Source organism: Echeneis naucrates, chromosome 9 (assembly GCF_900963305.1).
Source record: "Echeneis naucrates chromosome 9, fEcheNa1.1, whole genome shotgun sequence".
NCBI lineage: Eukaryota > Metazoa > Chordata > Actinopteri > Carangiformes > Echeneidae > Echeneis > Echeneis naucrates.
In genome coordinates this window covers 20,812,168-20,831,665 of record NC_042519.1, presented here as the reverse complement: position 1 = coordinate 20,831,665, position 19,498 = coordinate 20,812,168, and the positions used below count along the sequence as shown (strand labels likewise).

Genomic DNA, 19,498 nt, shown 5'->3' with positions numbered 1-19,498 from the left:
AAGCACACAAGACCCATTTTCAAATATAGCAAGTCAGAGATGAATTATTTATCAGAAGGCAGCCTTGCCTAAATACCTGGAGGTGACACTGAAGAATTAACATTTGTCCTCCAGTAAGTGAAATGTTTTTCCCACTGAGTGCACACACGGACTGTGTGTGGACTCGACCAGTAACGATGGATGAGGACGGTAGAGCCACAAAGATTTGTGTCATTTCCCTCAGGGGTTAGTCTGTCGTGTCGAGCGCAGACTAGATTACGGACAGACTGGATAGACTCTGTAATCAATAATTAAAAGAGAGATCATGTTTTAGTCAGCTATGATCCTCTGAGAGTCAGAAACTTTTTTTTTAACCTGCTGAATGTTTGCAGCACAAAAAAACAAACAAAACAATAAAAAAAAAAAAAAACCTTATCTCAATTCAGTGTGTAGAAGTTGTACTCGCCTACGAGCGCACATTTAAAGTTTGCTTGCTCCCCGAAAGAGTCCCTAAAGGAGTGCACCATCAAGAAAAGAAAAAGGAACATGCCAATATCAGTCTAACTGGCTCTGGGTTTGAAGAGAGGGTTATTGTCTTTTTCTTGCAATTTTCGACTCTAATGATGCACTTATGTTGCCCGCTCTTCCCTTTTTCTTACACCTTACCTACTTAAGGAGGAAATCTTGATTGGTAAGTCGATGCTATCCGCAGATTTAGGGATTTACTTGTAGGTCGGTGCAGGCTAATTATTTACTTTTCACAGGAAATAAAGAACACAGTCATCTGTCCCATTCTGAGGGCTTTCTTAGTTAGACTGATGGGATCTCTCTTTGTCTGCAATCCTTTTCATTTTCTACATAATACCCATTTTTGTGATGTTTGTTCAATGTTCTTTAAACTGAGGCTTTTCAATGGGGCTATTTCTTTACTCTTTTTCTCTTCACTGGATTTAGAGCTGGTAGATTTTTCCACACATAGTTTTCCTTTCTTCTCCTTTCTTGTTCCTTTCATACAATTATTATAGTTTATAATTACTTTTGTCAGAAATTTGTTTCTTGTAGATTTTTTTTCTACTTCAGTTGACTTCCAACTTTCTTTTGAGGTTAATCGCATGCTTCAAATTTGCATGATGTCTTTATCTTTCAAAGTTTTCTGTCCCGAGGAAGAAAAAAGAAAAAAAGAAAGAAATCTTTTCTCTGTGTTTTCGAGGGAATATTTGCCGTTGTGCTAGAGTATTCACAGTGAATCAAAACAGGTAGCAGGTTCCATTTATTGACACACGCCTGGTTTTAAGCTCCAGCCTGTTTGTCTGTTTGCAGATTTTGTCTTCAAAACCCGGAAGCGAGCTCTTACATGGGAAACGCTCTCAGCATTTATCAAGGCAGGACGAAGTGCCCCACGATTACGATTCTGGGAATGACACGTCCTCGCCGCCGTCGAGCAAAACTGGCGTTTCTCGGGCAAGTGTCACTGACATCCAGAGGAACCGTCCTCAGCGTTTGGCCTCGCCGGAGAAGCTGAAGTTTGCTGACCGAGACAATGCCTCAGATTCAGGAAATTCTGTAACCAGCTACGCATCTTTATGCAGACCTTACGGGGAGGAGAGCTTGTCCGCAACCCTTTTCAGTTCAAACAGCAAGAGGTAATGTTGTGTTCATAATAAATAATCCATCTGAATGAGTGCTTCCATGGAAACTGCCGGGCTGTTTATCTTGTGTTTCCATGCTCTGTTTCTCCTTTTGAAATATTGAATAAATATGCATCTTATGAGGTGAGAATAACAACCCAGACTGCTGTTTGGGCCTTATCACTTTAAAGCTGTAAAGTATTTTTTAATGTATTTTGTTTCGCAGAGATCAGATAACCTTGGGGTGTCGTGTAGAGGTCGTCAGACCTCCAAAGACTTCCACCTGCTCGCAGAGGATGAGCAAGTCGTCTCGGCGGGTGCTGAAAACTCGGTCATCCAGCAGCAGGAGCAGGAGCAGATCCTCAGAAAGCTCCAGATACTCCGGACGCTACTCCCGAAGCCTGTCGCTGTCGTCTTACAGGTGGGTGAATGATTTACCTGCTGCACATAATAGCAGCTGTGATGATGATTTTATAGCACTCTCCTTTGTGTCACTAACATCCAGTCCACACGTTCACAGTCTTGTGCCTTGACATTTTTGATTTGAGTGAAGAGTAGCCTGCTGGATTAATGGAGACATTGATGTTGCCCTCAGGCCAAATGAAAATAATTACCCATAATTAGGTTTGTAGTCCAAACATTCAAGGTGCATGGCCGTCCATGTTCTTCTTATTTGTTTTCTTCATAGTTGTTAACCCCCCAACAAATGGTTTGGCCACCGAGTCTTCGCTAAGCCCCGCCCCCCTTGGTTACTGTTGCTATGCCAGGCTGTTTTCTGTTGTCTGAAGTTCGGTAGGAAAATGTCCGGTGATCAGAAAGGAAAAGAAAAGAGAATGAAAAATAAAGGGTGAAGACATTTTCTGAACAAATGTTTTTAAAAAAGGTGGTGACGGTGAAGCGGGAATGAGAAACCAGCTGATGTTAACGTCCATTAGCCTAGCTTAGCCTAGCTTAGCTTAGCCCGAGACAAAACGTTATCTTTGACAGAAACAGCTGAGTTTAGTAGCTCCATCAGAAAGGAAGAGACAGAGAGGAGAGTGTTCCAGCTGCAGACAGGTAACAGAGAGAGGGACACGGGAGTGTCCTGTCCGGACCGTGTAGTAAGTGATGTCCACAGAAGACGTCCAAACACCGGCTACAAGCTAATGGTGCTCATCTGAAATACAACAGGTGTGTGTTCCAGGTGATAAATAATACAGCCAATCGTGATGGACAAATGATCCCAGGTTTGATGAGTATTATGCATCTTGGCCACAGTCTTACCTGGCGTGTTACAAAAAAAGTAACAATTAAAAACAATGAAAGTTAGACTAACACAAAACTAGCGAGTAAGGACAGCATCAATAGAAATGTAGTGGAGTAAAGCTTGTCACCCTGGATGGATGGACACACATCTGTCTGTGCATATGGAAATATATACCTATATAACAGTGCAAGACTTTTAGGAAGGTGTGAAAAATGCAGTAAAGGAAGAATGCGTTCAAAAAAAAAAAGAAGTGTTTTTATGCATTATTTTATCAGTTTAACAAAATGCAAAGTGAACAGAAGAGAAACCTAAATCAAAGCAATATGTTCAAATATTATTTTACTTCCGAAAGCATTCTTACTTTACAGCATTTTTTCACTCAGACACACGCAGTCTGTGTGGTTACATACACAGGTAGAGCTGCAGCTGAATAGAGCTCTACAAATCTTGAGCGATCAGATCGGGAGAAGGCTTAAAGCTCTCTGCTGTTTAAAAAGCAGTCGGTGGAGGGGATTATATTAAACAGTCCAACATCCTCCTCTCAGTCACCACGAGCTCCTCGGAGGCCCCCAGGGGCCCTGATCAGCTCACTCAATCTGTTTGTCAGTGGTCCTGCCCTGACTTAAGCTTCCTCGGAGGGGAAGAGCGCCCCATCCCTTCATACAGGCAGCTTCTGTCTGTGGTCGAGGTGGTGGATTGTGTGGCTTCGTGTGCCGCTCACATGGGGATGATTGTCATGTCTCGTTTTCAGCTCATACTCACGCTCTCCGAGTTATTCGGCTGACCTGAGGCGCCGAGGCAGCGTGGCCAGCCTGAGCTCCAGAGGAAGCTACTCCAGATACAGTGATGACAGGTAACCGGCCCCCATCACCACCACCACTTCAGAGGTATATAATAAATATATTTACTTTGCTCTTGATTGCAAGTTCACAGTGTGATGTCTACTTTCCAGACTACGAGACAGAAAGAGAACATCGAGCTCCAGGGAGACAAATGTAAAACATACACATAAAGTCAGCGGGAAGAGGCGGAGACGCAAATCCTACTCCCCCATGAAGAAAAGGAGAAGAGATTCGCCCAGCCATCTAGAAGCACGCCGAATCACAAGGTGCAGCTTTTCCCTGTATTTTGAACACTAAACATTTTTACGCATGAAGCCGGAGAAGACGCAGCTCCGGTCCCCACCCAGCTAGACCCGTCCACGGCCTGAAATCTTTCCCGCATCAACGAGCCTCAAAAAAAAAAAGGCATTTAGCCAGAGGATGAGCTAATCGTCAGCTTTACAGCCACCACAGGTGCTAAAGGAACAGATGGTGACGACAATCTGAAATGTAAAAAAGAAACAAAAAAAGGAAAAGAACTGGCTGATTATCCAAATTTGAAGGATTAAGCTGATCAGTGCTCTACGGTGTTCACCTGCTTGTTGAAGGGGACAGTTTGCATTATTTTTTGTTTTTTCAGCTTTTTCACCAAAAATACGCTGATGTGTGAGCGTTGATGCCGAAACAGTGAAATTGCAGCTGGAAGACACTCAACTTCTCCGTAGAGCAGCTGTGCCGTGATTTAGTTGGACTTTTTTTTTTTTTTTTTTTTTTTTTTTTTTGCTGCTAGTTAATCTGTTGTCTTTTCACCTCTCCTCAGTGCCAGGAAGAGACCCATCCCTTACTTCCGCCCCAGTCCCTCCTCCAGTAGTCGCTCCACCAGCGTGTCATCCTGGAGCAGCCTCTTCACCCGCAGCCGCAGTCGCAGCATTCTCCACAGCGTCAGCAGGAGCCGGAGCAGGAGCCGCAGTCGCAGCCGCTGCCGCAGTTACTCCTCCTATAGGAGCTACAGTCGCAGTTCCTCCTGGAACTCAATCTTTGGGACCCGCAGTCGCAGCCGGAGTCGCGGTTCGTTGCACAAACGTAACAAAACCCGGCGTTAAGTTTCCCTGGAGAACATTAAAGGGACTGAAGCCCTGGCTGGGTTTCCGCCGCAGAGCGAGGACACTGGATGTTGGTGCAATGGACCGTGTGTGTCTCCACGCTCCGCTTTGACGCTTCAATGGAAATGTCCCAGCAGGGGACACAAGCACGGTTTTCATGAGGCAGTCCCATTCACCACTGGAGACTGAATGTCTTTTTGTCTGTTTGTTTCGTTCGGGTTCTGCATCCTCTTGCATCAGCACTGACAATGGCCTGCGACTGTTCATCTCGTAGATATTTCCAATAGAAACTGCGCATAACAAAACAACACGAGTCATCAAAGATCTCTGTTCCTTTTTTATGCCTGTGCATGTTCCATTAAATTATTCTTTTTCAAATTCAAATTATCAACTTCAGATTTATTTTGAAATTGGATGGTTCTTCAAAATGGGACATAATGGCACATAATACGCTTTCTGATTCTGACTCCCGATAAGGGTACAATTTTCATCTCATTCATGCAAATGAGAGGCCAAGTTCAACAAGACATGAAAAATTTATCATGTCAGTTATATGTCCTAGATTTTGTTCCAAGTAGCGAGGCACTGAGGCAACGTTCGAGCCATTTGATCCAGATGTTTACAAATGGCTTCAGAGGGATCGTTATCAGGAAGAGGGAGAAGGCTTCCCGCCCGATCTCGGCCCTGCAGAAGGTGACGAACAAGCACCTTTCCTCTGAAAAATGAAAAATAGAGGGCGGCCCGACGTCGAGCAAAGTGCCTGTCAGCTCAAATGTCAAATTAATTTATCCTCTGATCAAGTGGAAAACAATTGAAATGTCAGTCCGTGTAATACCGCAGAGAGCAATCACAACACCGCACATGCAGCGACTAGGCGGGGGGATTTCTTTTGACAAAATGTTCATGGAGTCAGAAAAAGGGTTTTTCTTTTTTCCCTGACAGCTCGTGACAAATAAAACATGGAGATTTTCTCATTAAATATAAAAACGATTTCCAAGCTTAAACTAACATCTCGGGCTGTTGTTGACTGCACGTATCAGTCTGATTTTTTCTGTTGTTGTCTTTTTTATTAATTAGTAGCACAGGAAGTAAAAGTTGGAGCTCATTTGGTTGCAACCTGATGAAACTCAGCCATCACGTACAGCAACGCTGATTCTCAGTTCACTTGACAAACCTTTTCTCACTATGTGTTACAACTTTTGAATTGTGCAACGCCATACATATTTATTACTTATTTAATATTTATTGGTTTGTTGTCCCTGTCAGTAGCGGTCAATCTTTCTATGCAACACTGTCAATTTATAGTTATTATGACACTACTGTGATTTATTTTTGTTCTATTGTTGAATTATTACTTTGGTGATGACACATGAGCCTCAAAGTGGAAGCAGGTGTTCAAAATCTTGAGAAGCAAAAGCCGGAGCAACCGAAAACATCTTTGTTTGTGTTCATTTTTCTTTTTTTTTTTTTTTTTTTTAGTGTTTTGGGGAAAATGGTCATTTTCTTTCTTGCTAAGAGTTCAGACAGAAGATCAAAACTACTCTGCTGCTAACTGCTGACTACGAAGCTACCACTGGTTAGCTTAGCTTAGCATTAAGAACCTTTTCAGGATACCCGCTTGCTCACTATATGCTCGACTATAAAGGGAATCTCCTGTTTTGTGGCCTTTTTTAAATTTATTTACATTTTTTCATCTCTATTAACGCACAACAAAACTAACCAAGAAGGAATTATGTCATTAATTATATAGCTGTTAATGTTAGCTGTCTTGTGTCCTGAAAATTATGAAAAGGGCCCGTCGGGATCATGATGTGAAAACAACACAATCGGACAAAAATAAGATTCAGGATTTGTCTTTAAAAGTGATTTAAAACACGCGTCATTAAAGCTGGACAAGGATCGCATGTCCAGTAAGATAGAATGTATCTCCAATCTCATATACCTCCTGCGTGAAGATCTGCTGTTGTTTCTGCAACAGAGACAGTTTTGAATATCTTGTCTCATCAACAAGTAGCGATTTAACATCAAGGTCGTGTCTGAGGCTGCTGTCTTATTCCTCTGAGAATCTTTTATTTAGTTGGAGAGCACAATCTGAGTTTAGCCAAGCAGTCCAGCTTTGTTAAAGGGAACAGAACTCTATGTATGTATACGTGTATACACATGGTGACCGTCGGTGGGGATGAAGCAGATGAAGAATTGCGATGCAGAGCCAGATTGAGTCTCTGCGTGTGTGTCCACTCTTTCTGCTAAGATAAGTTAGCCAGTATCAACGATCTAATCCAGCAGCAAAGGGAAACCTGTATGACCCAAATGTCCAACTTAAACTTATTAAAGCTCATTTTGAGGCTTTTCCAGCTCCAGAGTCTGAATCTGCAAAGTTTGAAACTGCCTTTCTACATAATTAAGAGTTATATTCCTCAGTCATTTCAAATCCATCAACCTGTGTGTGAAACTGCTCCAGGCCTGACAGACTGCTCTCTATGCACTCAAGACTCTCCGCTTATTTCCCCGAATGTCAACTAAATTGGACGAATGAGGGAACTACGACCCCGGAAGAGGAACCAACTTGGCACATGAGTCTGCCATAAACTATGAACTGACGATGACTCGAGTCACCCGGCGCTGACGAGGTGCCACTGGATGATTTGTGCGCTCATGTTGGTAATCTTTCGGGCACACGGGCCAAAACGTCCCTCCAACACGCACCTCACAATGTAAAGTTTACATCAGTTCTTGTGAAAAAAAAAAAAAAAAAACAAAACAACAAAAAAAATTACTTTAGATATGTAATTACTGTGGTGAAAATATGCATCTGCATTGTACTGATTATACAAAAAGTGTAATTATCTGATTTACAGAATGTGACCTGGGCCTTGATGGATGTAAAAAAAAAGAAAATGTTGGTATGGACACGACACTTTGGCCCATGAAGTAGGAAAATAAGACAAATATGCCAGTTTGGCATCGGTGGGTGGACTTTAGATGTCTTTGTGTATAAGATCCCTCTCATCATGTCTTTTGTTATTAAAAAAAAAAAAAAAAGCAAACAAACAAACTCCAATAACAAGCTCATATAGCAATAGTGATGTTTCTGTGTTAAATTATGCATATTCTCTCCCAACAACATTGTTTTTCATACTTTCACATTTCCTCTTGTGTCGGTGTGAACTCCTCGTTGTAATAATGATGTTTCACCTGGAAATTGAATTGTCCCACACACACCTCTTTGCCATTTGCGTGTTCAGAATAAGACATAAATATATATATAAAAAAAAAAAAAGAAATCCTGTTCTGATGTTGTGTCCTGGATGTGGCTGAAGTGACTCCTCAGCTGTTTTGTAAATGTGACATCAGCGCGTTTGACACGAAGCTCCGTCTGCGTTGTTTTCTATTAAAGAGGCGGTGAGTCACCCGGACTGTGGCTGACCTGAGGACGGTAACTCCATTTGGGCCTCCTCGGTCATCTGCTGAGGCCTACACTGCAAAAAAAACAAAAAAACAAAAAGACGATCCACATCAGCAGCTCACGCCATCTGGATTTAAACTTTTGCGCATGTCTTGGCATTGACGCAGCTGGTTCTTTTTTTTTAGTCTCACTTTTTGTGCTGCTGAGCTGTGAGCTCTGAAGTGGATCCTTTTAGTTCTTACTTTTTATTTTTTTGCAGTGTGGACTCTCTCCGGACCCTCCCAGCACTTTCTCCCGTCACTTGTTGAACGCGGACTCACCGTCTGGGAAACCTGGTCCGGTATAAAACCCCTCCGCCAGCAGGAGTCGGACCAGTGCCCCCCTGAAGGTTTCACAAAGTGTGCAGGACTCGGACCGGCCCCCCTGAAGGTTTCACAAAGTGTGCAGGACTCGGACCGGCACCCCTGAAGGTTTCACAAAGTGTGTGTCGGACTCTCTCCTGTTGGATCGACGGGTGGCTGGTTGCGTAATGCGCGTAATCCGAAAGAGATAAAGTTTTTCTTTTAACCACGCAGGCGCGGGACATTTCTTATTTCTGACTTAAAAACCAAACAAAAAAAAAATAAACTTTTTTCGAGGGATTCTTCTGATACTTGAACTTTTTTTTTGGACCCAGCTGGACATGGCGGAGGGAGATTTCTACACCATGGGGAGCCGGCAGAGGTTTCCCAGGGATCCGTTTGGAGAGTCCCCGTTCAGGGATCAGATCGGGTCTCGGTTTATGGAAGAAGACTTTGGGATGCCTCCTTTCCCCAACGATCTGGCGATGGACTGGCCGGGCTGGGCTCGGCCGGGCCGGCTCAGCTCACGCCTCAGCCCGTCGCCCTTCGGCAGCGCTTTGCGCTCCGGTTTCCCTCCGCGTCAGTCCGCCGGAGGCCCCCCGATGTACACCAGCAGGTACGGGGAGGCCTCCCCGCGGAGCTCCCCCGTCACCACCGGGGGGGAGCCCTGGAAGGTCTGCGTGAACGTCCACAGCTTCAAACCGGAGGAATTACACGTCAAAACGAGAGACGGGTTTGTAGAAGTGTCAGGTGAGTCCGGGATGCTGAGATCTGAACTATATTTAACCAGGATTCAGGACTTTTTTTTTGGGGGGGGGGTGACCCCTGAGATCCAAAGCTGGAGGTCACAGTGAACCATCACTTCAGAGACATACAGCTGTAGGCCAACATTTTGTTGTTAATGTTGTGCAAGTTTCTCAGAAATGTATTTCTGGCCGTGTAAGAGTTATAATATAGTTCACATACTTATTTCTGTGCAAAAGTCCAACTTTTTCCTCAAGAGTGTTGGATTTTACTGAGGAAGGTTGGACTCCTGCTTATACCCTCAGATTCTTCGTTATTGTTATTATTATTATTATTATTCAACACTTAATGAAACAGACACGTTTAGACAATACGTCCTCAACAGATGACAAATCACCTTTTGAGACATAACAAGACAACGCCTTAGTAGGAAACTATCTCAGGATCCTCGCACCAGTCTGGCCAAGAAATATCACCTCTATGAAGCATGCGATGGAAGCGCCCCCCCCTCTCTGCGTTAGGCTTTTAACATGGTCGCAGCAGTAATGACTCTTGATATGTGGAAGAGCTGGGCAGATTTTTGGGGAATGGGACTCGCACGTTGGCAGGCAGATCCTCAAGCTTAGACACCTGTTTCAGATTCCTGGAGAATCATTCCCTCAGTCACCCATGAGCTCGATTTAGATTTAAGGCAAGGCCCGTGACAACAGTCTCTGTTTACAATAAGACAAGCAGCTCGCTCCCATGAAACACCGGAGAGAATGTTCTGGAAATAGGACCTCGCCTTAACCCAGCGGGTTGCTGTTTTGTTTTTTGTTTTTTTTTTTTTGCTTCTGTTCGTGTCACGTCCGTGTTTTGTCACTTTTTTCGTGGGAGGAAATTGTAGTTGTTACTTCCTCAAGTCGATGCTTCACAGGGCAAAGTTGAATTCCAGGGATACCCAGAGCCGATGGGGGCACAGAGGCCGGGGGGGGGGCTCCTGCACTCCGGGTTTTTTATAAACACATTGTTGGTATGACAGTTGGGTCATTCAGTCAGCGCCATGTTGGGCCTTCCTGCTCGCCACAGTGACTCAACGCTTGTTCTAAATCTGATACAGGAAAGTCTCAGGTGTTCAGTACACAAATGAACAAATCTTTGACAAGGAAGCATTCAACACAGCATGTTTTTTTCTGGTCGAAAGGTCATTGCTCTATAAATGGAATGTGAAGGACATGGCTGGATTAATCCTGAGACCAATGGGCCTCTAATGGTTAAACAAATTCATTTGAAATGATGACAGTGTCTCCTGATGGCATGTTTCGGTTAAAACGAGGTTTTTAGCTGCTCTTTAAGGGCTTTGATGGTTAATATCTCTATCAGACTTTCAGTTAACCAGCTGACACAAAATTAAATGCAACGCTTTTGTTGCTCCTAAAGCATAAAGGTCGATAGCGGTTTGCTTACACGGCTCATTTGTCCAAATGTTTAATATTAACAGGTCTTTGCATCGTCAGGGACAGTGGATAATCAGAGTACATTAAGGCCAAATGGTGGATTATTTTTTTTTTTTAAAGATATATTTACAAAATCACAATGTGGCCAAGAGAAATATCTAAATTGGAGGAGGTAAAATGTGTCACACCAACAGACCATAATTTCAGAGTCACTCAGCGGCCGAAGGAACTTGTTTGTTTGGTACAAACGCGAACAAAAATCCCATCAGCTGGAATAATACGTTTAGAACGTAAAGCAATATAAAGAAAAGCAACAGCAGCAGTATATAAGGGTCATGGCCTGATATCATCAGAGGTCTTTCACACTTCTGTGGACGTAGATGTGAGTTGCCATCGCAGCTCTTTCCCTGTAATGTTTGGTTCATGTTTGGCACCGGGGCCATTTTGGTTCTTCGTGTGTCGGACATTTTCTGACGTGTTGAGAAGACACCGCTGCGGACCTCGTTACTGACGTTCTCAGAGCTTCCCCAGACGACGCGCTGTTGACTAACTATCAATCAGAGGCTGCGGCCCTCTCATCTTCCAGAAGTTGAAATCCCCATCTCATTAAAGATGAGTCAGAGACGTAACGTCTCACCTCCGGCTGGAGACGTCAAAGTACGCCACATGTGGCTCCACTAATTTTACTAGATATGATGATAAGTGGGGTTACTTTGGTAAAGAATTCAACAACGTTGTGTAGTTCCTAACCCCTCCACATCCCTTACAATAAGCCCCCATCTGCTCTCTCTCCTCCCAGAACATACAGTATTACACAGAGCATCTGGAATTTGGCATCTCTATTGCAAGAGGGTTGAAAAGAAGGAGAGACCGAGCCCTGGACTGCTCCAAAGTTCAGTGATTGCTGATATATGTCACAACAAGGTTTCTTAATAATCTCATTACTTCACTGGTGATCTCAGCTCCGCTCTCTCAGGAGCTTTAATTGCAGCCTCGATGTCTCTCTGGTGGAGTCGAGCACTTTCCAGAGGCACGGACGTCACTGTGGGGGTATAAGGTGGCGCATAGTCGAGCCTCGGGGTTGAGGGGTAGGGCAGGCCACGCTGCTGGCAGGGGGCGTTGACATTTCGCAGCCCCGGAGCAGCTGCTGGCGAGCCTGAGAGATAGAACGGCCTTAAACAGAGCTCAGAGGAGTAGGTGGAGGGAGGGGACGGGGGTTGCTCAGGGGAAGGGAGGGGGCTTTCCAGGCCTCGCTGTTCGCCCCAACTTCAGCCCAACATGTGTGAGTGTCTTTCTCCAGGAGACCCATTTTTGGAAGCAGCAAAAGGGAATGAATGGGTGCTTCGTCGTTACAGCGTGTTCTGTGCAACCCGCCCCGCACGTCTCAAAGCTGAAACATCTTCGTCATAAATGAAGTAGATGTTGATGTGATTGTTATATTTAGAACAGCTGAGATAGGTCCGTGTAGCAATATACATCCATTTCTAACCCATGACCTCGCTGAACTGTTGCTCAATGTTGAACTTCATCAAAACGTCATGTAAAGTTTCTTATGTGCTTCTTCTTTTTTTTCTTTTTTTCTCCGAAACAGGGAAACATGAAGAGAAGCAGGAAGAAGGAGGCATCGTGACAAAGAATTTTACAAAGAAGATACAGTGAGTATGACTTCAGTGACCTTTGGCTGTCACTTTGATACGACGGGCTCGATCACATAGCTCAGATCTAATCTTTTGTTTTTGATAAACGCTTATTTTCTGAACAGCTGATAATTATGTTGAACAACCGTGATTCCATATCAATCAAAATCACCTTTATTAACCATTATTATTCTTGCAATCCTACACGGATTTAGCTTTCAAACCTCTAAAAAAAAGATTCACATAAGATTGACTGTGAGTTCGACAATGCTCTTCAAATGAGGAAAAGCAAACATGGCTTCATATTAAGAAGTCTGAAGGGGAGGTAGTGAAGTTCCTGCTGTGTTGTGTCCTGTTTTGTTTTGTTTTTTGTGGTTTTATGCCAGATTCTGTCACAATAGCTTCAGCCAAAGACGGTTTATTCCATCAATCTTTCTAAAATGCTGAATCGTAAATATAAATGTCTCATATTTCCGTTTTTATGACACCAGCTCTTTCTTCCCACATGTCTCTGACATCTGCTGAGAGAAACAAACAGGCTGCAGCAGCTTTCCCATTCACTGCGTCATTCTTTAAAAACAAGATAAATACAAGGTACAAATGTAGTTACATGTAGAGTCAAACCTTAAACTAAAGTGAGGTGCCCATAAAAGCCTCATGATCAAGATGTGCTGATGTTTCTTTTCTAATCAACAGCATACGTGAATGTGTAAAGCAGGACTGTGTTTCCAGATACAGAAACACATTTCTTTATGCAACAACACGACAACACAGATGTCCCGGACTCCTTCGGGTCACTTTCGATGACACGTCCGCCAAATGAGTAAATGTAAATGTATTTATCTCCTCAGAATGTAAGAGTCAATACTACGTGCACATCTCTCTCTTAAAATAGTTCTGAGCAGCTGCTCCACAGTCATATCAGCTCCGAGTGGACAAACAACCCTCCAATCCAAAATCCCTGCCAGCTGCAGACAGTCGCCACTGAAGGAAACAGCACCTCCAAACATCACAATAATGAGGCAGCCATTACATGGGTGTGTGCTGCTGTGCACTTTAAGTCACGGGCAGTTTTCACGGCTTCCTCGGCTCTCTGCCTCAGTCCCTGTTTTTTTTGTTTGTTTTTTTTTTTTTTTATTATTATTATTCGGTGGTGGAGAGACTTCAAACAGCAAAGATAATCGCTGGAGCGGATCGCCGTTTCGCAGGCGCTTCGGTCCAGCTCTGCTAATTTCCAGTTGGTTAATTGTCAAGCAGTTGTGTTCGCGGCACACTGTCCATATCAAAGGCTTCTTTTAATTTGGACGCTTTCCGATTAGGCCTGCACCTCTCAGCAGAGCAACATCTGAAACCAGTGGGGGGGGGGGGGGCTCGGGGTCACATATAAATAACTGCCCTCAATGCACAAATGCAACGGGGGGAGATAGAGACAGAGTGGAGTCGACATTCCTTTGCTCAGCTACTTTTTTTTTTGTTTTGTTTTGTTTTTGTTTTGTTTCTGTGCGTCTGTGCATCAGTTTTATAAAAGATTCAACAATTATGAAACACAATAATGTCCTGAAGTACCCGCAGCAGGTACATTTATGGCAAAGACGTGTAAAAGCTGAAATAATAAAATATGAAGGTTTGTTTTCTCCAGACTGTATCAGTATCTGTACCATTATGTGTACAGATCCTTTAATTACCTGAAAGTAGCAACAACACAGCCTAAGAAGAAAAAAGGAAGCTGAAAACTTCACTCTAATGAAACAGAGCTTTTCAGTTATGAAGATCTGTAGTTCATGTGATAATAATAATAATAATAATGTGTTGGACATTTTAAACTCTATCACTCTTATTCCAGAGCATAATAAACCTTGTGATGATGGATGAGAATTGTTAGTTGCGGCTCTTCAGTCAAAGTGGAGGCTAAAAAGCCAAAAGCTTGTGCTGCTGCAACACAACATGCTCCATCTGTTTGTGAGCAGCTTGTTATTCTGGAATCTCATGTTCTGCCTCTGTCTGCTCTCTCATGACACACAATGATATGATATGTGTGTTGTATCTGTGTGTGTGTGGGAATGACCATATGAGTCATATGTTTTCCACCCCAGACGCTCCATGAACACACACACACACACACACACACACACACACACACACACACACACCTCCTGTCAAGCGTCACTGTCCTGTCTCACCATCTCTGCAGGGGAAAAGCACATTGGACAGTGTTTTGGCAGCTGTACAAAATCAATGTCTGAGATAAAATGTTCACTTGCTGGAGGTAAATAAACTCCCCAAGCTGGCGAGATAAGGCTTCTTTCTGCCTGAGTCCCACGTAATGGGCCCGCCCGAGTGATTTGACTTTGTCAGAAGGAGCAACTTTGTTTTCGCGGCAATTGGCTTCTTGAGGGAAGGCAGGGAGGCAGAAATACTGAAAGGTGTCAGCGTGTGTGTGGCTTGATCTGAGATTAATACTGACTTACACAAACCTCATCAAATGTTGCCTTCAAATTCATCTCTTACTCAATAAGTTGGTCGGCTGGAACTACATTTAGTTCATTTATGGTTCCAAGAGGATGGATCCTGATGGTCTAGCAGGTCCACATAGCGTCACAATGAGCTCTGTTAATTAGGAGCGCGGCAAAAGAATCGCGATGCTCATTCATTCAGAATCGATTTAAAATGTCCCAAAATCGATTAAAAGATAAAATAAAATAAAGCAAATCCACAGCCTTTCTGCCTTTTGTATGCGGGACGTCCTGACGTCAGCACAGAGTCAGCTCTGGAACATACATATGCACAGTAAGCAGCAAAACAAGGAGGAATGGAGGAAAGAGAGATTCAACCGGCCCCGTCCTCGCTGAAGGCAAAGATTAGGACTCGTTTTGGTTTTTACCCAGAGCCCTACAAAATCTGATTCATTTTTTCCCAAATTCTGTTTACATTTTTCCCATATTATTATTTTTTTTTACCCCAGTTTTTCTGTGAAGGGGGGCAATCTCTGGAGGGGAGGTCCGGTGTCTCGTCTCCACTCTCTGCAGGGCTCTGGTTTCTGGTCTGGTCTCTGTTTAAATGTTAATGAAAACTTAATTAATGTGAAAAAGAAACTTTACTGTCTCCATTTGTCATTCAGTCTTGCAAAGCGGACTGGAGTAGATCATGAAGATCTTTTGCACACCCATAGATTGAAGCAGAAATCATTATGAATCAAATCGTAGCGTCCAAAAAATCTGAATGGAATCATGAGATAGTAAAAGATTCCCACCCCTGCTGTTGATAAAGGATCCTGAAGGGAGCACCAGCAGGTCAAATTTCTAATTTAGTGAAACGTCTCAGCAGACATTTGATGTTAGGACTCCAGTTGCTGGATTTTGCAGTTCTGAATGAAATAGGCTGACGCTTCAAATACATCATCGTGAAAGTGGACGGACAGACAGAATTTTGTATGGACATTAATGGCTCCCAGACGATTAACTCCTCCCACCAACCAAATAAAACTAATACCTCCAACAGCTGCAGGGTGTTTTTACTTTTAACAAGCCAGTGTTAACGTGCCAACATGCTCATCTAACATGATAAACAGAAAAATGCAGTGTTAGCATTGTCAGCGGGAGCAGATTGTTTAAAACACCACTGTGACAGTAGACAGATTGTTTTGTCTTTTAGAAACTCATCCCACATCTCTGAGCTGTCTCGTCCGCTTACCCTCGACCACACGCCTACCTGAATGCCCTCGGCCTCTGAAATTATGATAAGAGATTTTCAGGACATACGTCCTCCAACTTATATATTTGGATGTATTATACTGGTCTTGTTCTATCTAAATTGGATTTACTATAATCCTAAAGCTGGAGTCTGTATTTCAAATAGTGTTACTGCTTTATCTTTATTTTTTGTAATTGCCTTTTTCCCTATCTATGTCTTCTATAATATTTCTAATCATGTGAGGAAGAGAGCTCTCTATTTGAGTTTCCAATTCAAAGTGTTGTCAGATTTCTTTTTGTTATTGCCTTTGTTTATTGAGGGAAGTTTTCCCCTGTTTCCTTTTGTGATCTTCGATCGGGTCTGCAGGTTGTTGCTGCTGAAGTAGCCAGTGAGACGCTGTGAGGTTTGACCACACAAATAGACCCGTCTTGACCTTACTGTGTGTCTGTTTCTGCCAGGCGAGGTCTTTAGCCCCCTTGTATTTCTCAGTGGAGTGGGAAGCCAGTGGAGAGGCATTTCTAATTAAACGGAGGGTAGACGCACGCTCCCGCCCTGCGAGCAGGGCAGCTTGGTGTTTATATTAACTCCGTGACACTTGGCCGCTCGCACAGAAAACCTACAATATCCTTATTTGGCCACAATGTCTGACAAAGAGCGAGAGAGAGTTCATCTTGATCTCTGTGTGTTTGTGCCGCTTTTGTTGCGAAATAATTGAAATTAACTTCATAAATAAATGCCAAACTGACAATTTATGATCATAAAATGTAATTATTCATTAGGTTTACATACAGTTTTGTGAAATTAAGCCCTCAGAAACTGCAGCTGTAACTTTCCATCAGCACTCTGTGTTTTCCTGCAAGTTCAGGGAGCAAATTATTCCACTCTGCCCTGGAAATTACATTTTCACACAGAGAAATGTCAAAAAAACAAAGTGAAGAGGCCAAAAAATAGACAAAAAAAAATGCCCAGGAAATTGCCCATCTGACAGATAAGAACAGCAGATTAGGAACGAAAATGCGAACATGCACACAATTTATATCAGGCTTCTTTTGCAAACCTCCCACCCGGCTCAACCGTTGTTTCTTTCCCTTCCTACTTGTGGCAGAGCTGAAGGATGCTGTTGTTTTTGTTTTTGTTCTTTTATGGCAACTCCTGATAGTTTTCAGTTCATCTCTTGGGTGTGAGGTAGATTTTGTGAGCGTACAATGAGTGCTTGCCAAGAAAGACGGGGTGAGCATTTTAATAACAGTCTGAAATCCTGAGCCAAGTCGTCTCTTTTCTCTCCACGCCACACAGCGCTAAAATCATCCAACTGGAGGCTGTTTATGAGTATTGATGAAGTGTCAATAAAAAATAAATAAAAAAAAAAAGAAATCCTAGCATTTAACAGTGTTTTGCACAGCAGCTCTTACAGAGTGAACATTTTCATGACCTCCAAGAGGGAACTTGACTGTTTCTTCAGGCTCTTTCTCCTCACTGCTGTCTGGATTTTGTTCCTCCCACTCATGCTTTTAAAGACGCAGGACGCACACGCACCTGCTCACAGATTTTTCACCCAGTAAACTTCTGACACTGAACTTCTATCTGTGCATGAAAGACGCTCTACGCGTTCTCTCACCTCCGTCTTTCTGTGTCTGATCAGGATCCCGGTAGACGTGGACCCTCTGACAGTCTTCGCCTCTTTGTCCCCTGAGGGCGTCCTCATCATCGAAGCTCGGCAGACGCCTCCCTATTACCTCTTCAGCAACGAGGGCTCTCAGAGTGGTGAAACACAGGAGATGGAGGTCCCCAGGACCCCCGAGGCGGCCATGGCCTAACTCTCAACCTTCTGCATAACATGACAAATCGCCCTGCACAGTCAGTTACAAGTTTGATATGAAATCTGTGGCCTTCAGCTTCATGTTGTTACAAACCTGGAAATAAAATGTGTAAAATATAACAGGAGATATTTAAGTCATGTTGCAGCAAGTGAAAGCTGCACCAGGCAAGAATTTCATGCACAAAATGTACCATTTTACAATCTCTAACAATGAAAAGCCTCATCGTCAGTGGAGTCACCAAATGGTTTTGGCAAGAGCTTTTTTTATTAATGGCTATATCCATAAAATATCCAATTTTTTTTTTTTAAATGCTCCTTTTATCCAAAGTCTAACTGCCAAGAAACCTAAATATTTATAAAGTATAATTTTGGGCATTTTATATGATTAAAATAGTTGCCAATTAATTTTCTATTTCAATTCAGTTTTCCTTTTTAAATTCAAATTTTATAGCCTTAATTCTTTTCCCCATTATCCTAGTAACATTCGTTCTTAGAAAAAGATTACAGACCAGCTGGTTTGGTAAACATGATTATGTCACCAGCATTTATCTGAGCACATGTTGTGGTTTGTTTTTATTTTATTTGTTTTTTTTCTGGGTCAGCTTCAGTGGTTTAACTTGTCTATGCAGCTTTAATATTGTATTCAGCTGAGTCCTGAGGTTACGCTATAGCATCCGGGCCACTGGTACATTTTCAATATACAGTAGGTTAATATGTGTCACCTCCTAAAGAATCGCATTTATATTTGTATTTATCTTAACATGAGATTTATTTAGTGGAACAATCTCTGCATCAGATGTATGTGATTCCTGAAAGTGCCTTCATGTACGTGGATGCCTTGACTTCCTTCACTTCTGCCGCTGTTTATCTCTAGTTAATGAATGTCATTTATACTGACAAGAATTGCAGGTTTGCAGCTCAGTAGAGGGTGAATTGTGTGCATTAATACTGTACTCTACCAAAGCGTACTGTAAATACTTTCATATGTACCAATTCAATATAAATATTAAACTGAGGTGTTCCAGGTATTTTGCAATTTGGTTTGAATTTTTCTTTTCTATTTGAGCATTCAGAAAGATGGCTGCATGACTGTTGGAACAGACAGGCTGACTTGTTTGCCAAAAAACGTTTGTTTCCTGCCTTCCTTTCTGTTGATGTCTTTGTCTTGGCTGATGCAATAAAAATGTCCAGCCAATCTCTCAGTGTGTCTTAACATCTGTGTCTTTTATTGAGAGCCGTGCCACTCACGGGCCTGGTTCCAGGGATCCAGGCAGCCTGTGGTGCTATTGTTGGATAACAGAAGGAATTGGGCAGCAGATTAGCGGCGGGCTTAGTGCTGGGTGCGAGTGGAACTGCTGTGTTTTTGCAGAAAGAGCCGAGCGCATCTAGGCCGGCGCTGCTGGAGCTTAAAGACACAAGTGCAAAAATTGGTGCGGTTCCATTCCACATTGTGTGATGCAAGATAATGTAATCATCTCTGTGTACTGGAATCAAGAGGGATGATCAGTTTGGATTTTAAAAGTTTCCAAAACTGGAACAATACTGTGGATCAACAAAAGGACTCTGCTGTTTTGGCTGTGCAAAGGCGCTGTTTCGCACAACTACGCCAGCTCACATAAACTGCTGTGTTTAGTCGTATTAGATGATA

At 43.0% G+C, this 19,498-nt stretch overlaps 2 protein-coding genes across 2 annotated transcripts in view; both read left to right on the top strand.

Moving 5' to 3' along the window:
* The window catches only part of srrm4 (serine/arginine repetitive matrix 4), a 52,355-nt gene extending 43,704 nt beyond the window's left edge, over nt 1-8,651 (top strand). The window contains exons 9-15 of the mRNA XM_029509943.1: nt 1,300-1,542; nt 1,834-2,028; nt 2,725-2,777; nt 3,605-3,706; nt 3,806-3,961; nt 4,495-4,742; nt 8,443-8,651. Coding sequence (XP_029365803.1) covers nt 1,300-1,542; nt 1,834-2,028; nt 2,725-2,777; nt 3,605-3,706; nt 3,806-3,961; nt 4,495-4,742; nt 8,443-8,651 — 1,206 coding nt within the window. The remainder of the gene's footprint in view (nt 1-1,299; nt 1,543-1,833; nt 2,029-2,724; nt 2,778-3,604; nt 3,707-3,805; nt 3,962-4,494; nt 4,743-8,442) is intronic.
* On the top strand, nt 8,492-19,049 carry hspb8 (heat shock protein b8). The gene is made up of 3 exons (XM_029511097.1): nt 8,492-9,274; nt 12,296-12,359; nt 17,674-19,049. The coding sequence occupies exons 1-3, from the start codon at nt 8,866-8,868 to the stop codon at nt 17,846-17,848; spliced, it is 648 nt and encodes a 215-aa protein (XP_029366957.1). The 5' UTR covers nt 8,492-8,865; the 3' UTR covers nt 17,849-19,049.
* Nucleotides 19,050-19,498: the final 449 nt, after the last annotated feature.

What these genes read in the sequence shown, in the direction of transcription:
- hspb8 (XM_029511097.1), top strand. Translation starts at nt 8,866, where the DNA reads ATGGCGGAGGGAGATTTCTACACCATGGGGAGCCGGCAGAGGTTTCCC. An exon ending in CGGGTTTGTAGAAGTGTCAG is followed by an intron (nt 9,275 to 12,295) that starts GTGAGTCCGGGA and finishes TCTCCGAAACAG; the next exon opens with GGAAACATGAAGAGAAGCAG. An exon ending in AATTTTACAAAGAAGATACA is followed by an intron (nt 12,360 to 17,673) that starts GTGAGTATGACT and finishes GTGTCTGATCAG; the next exon opens with GATCCCGGTAGACGTGGACC.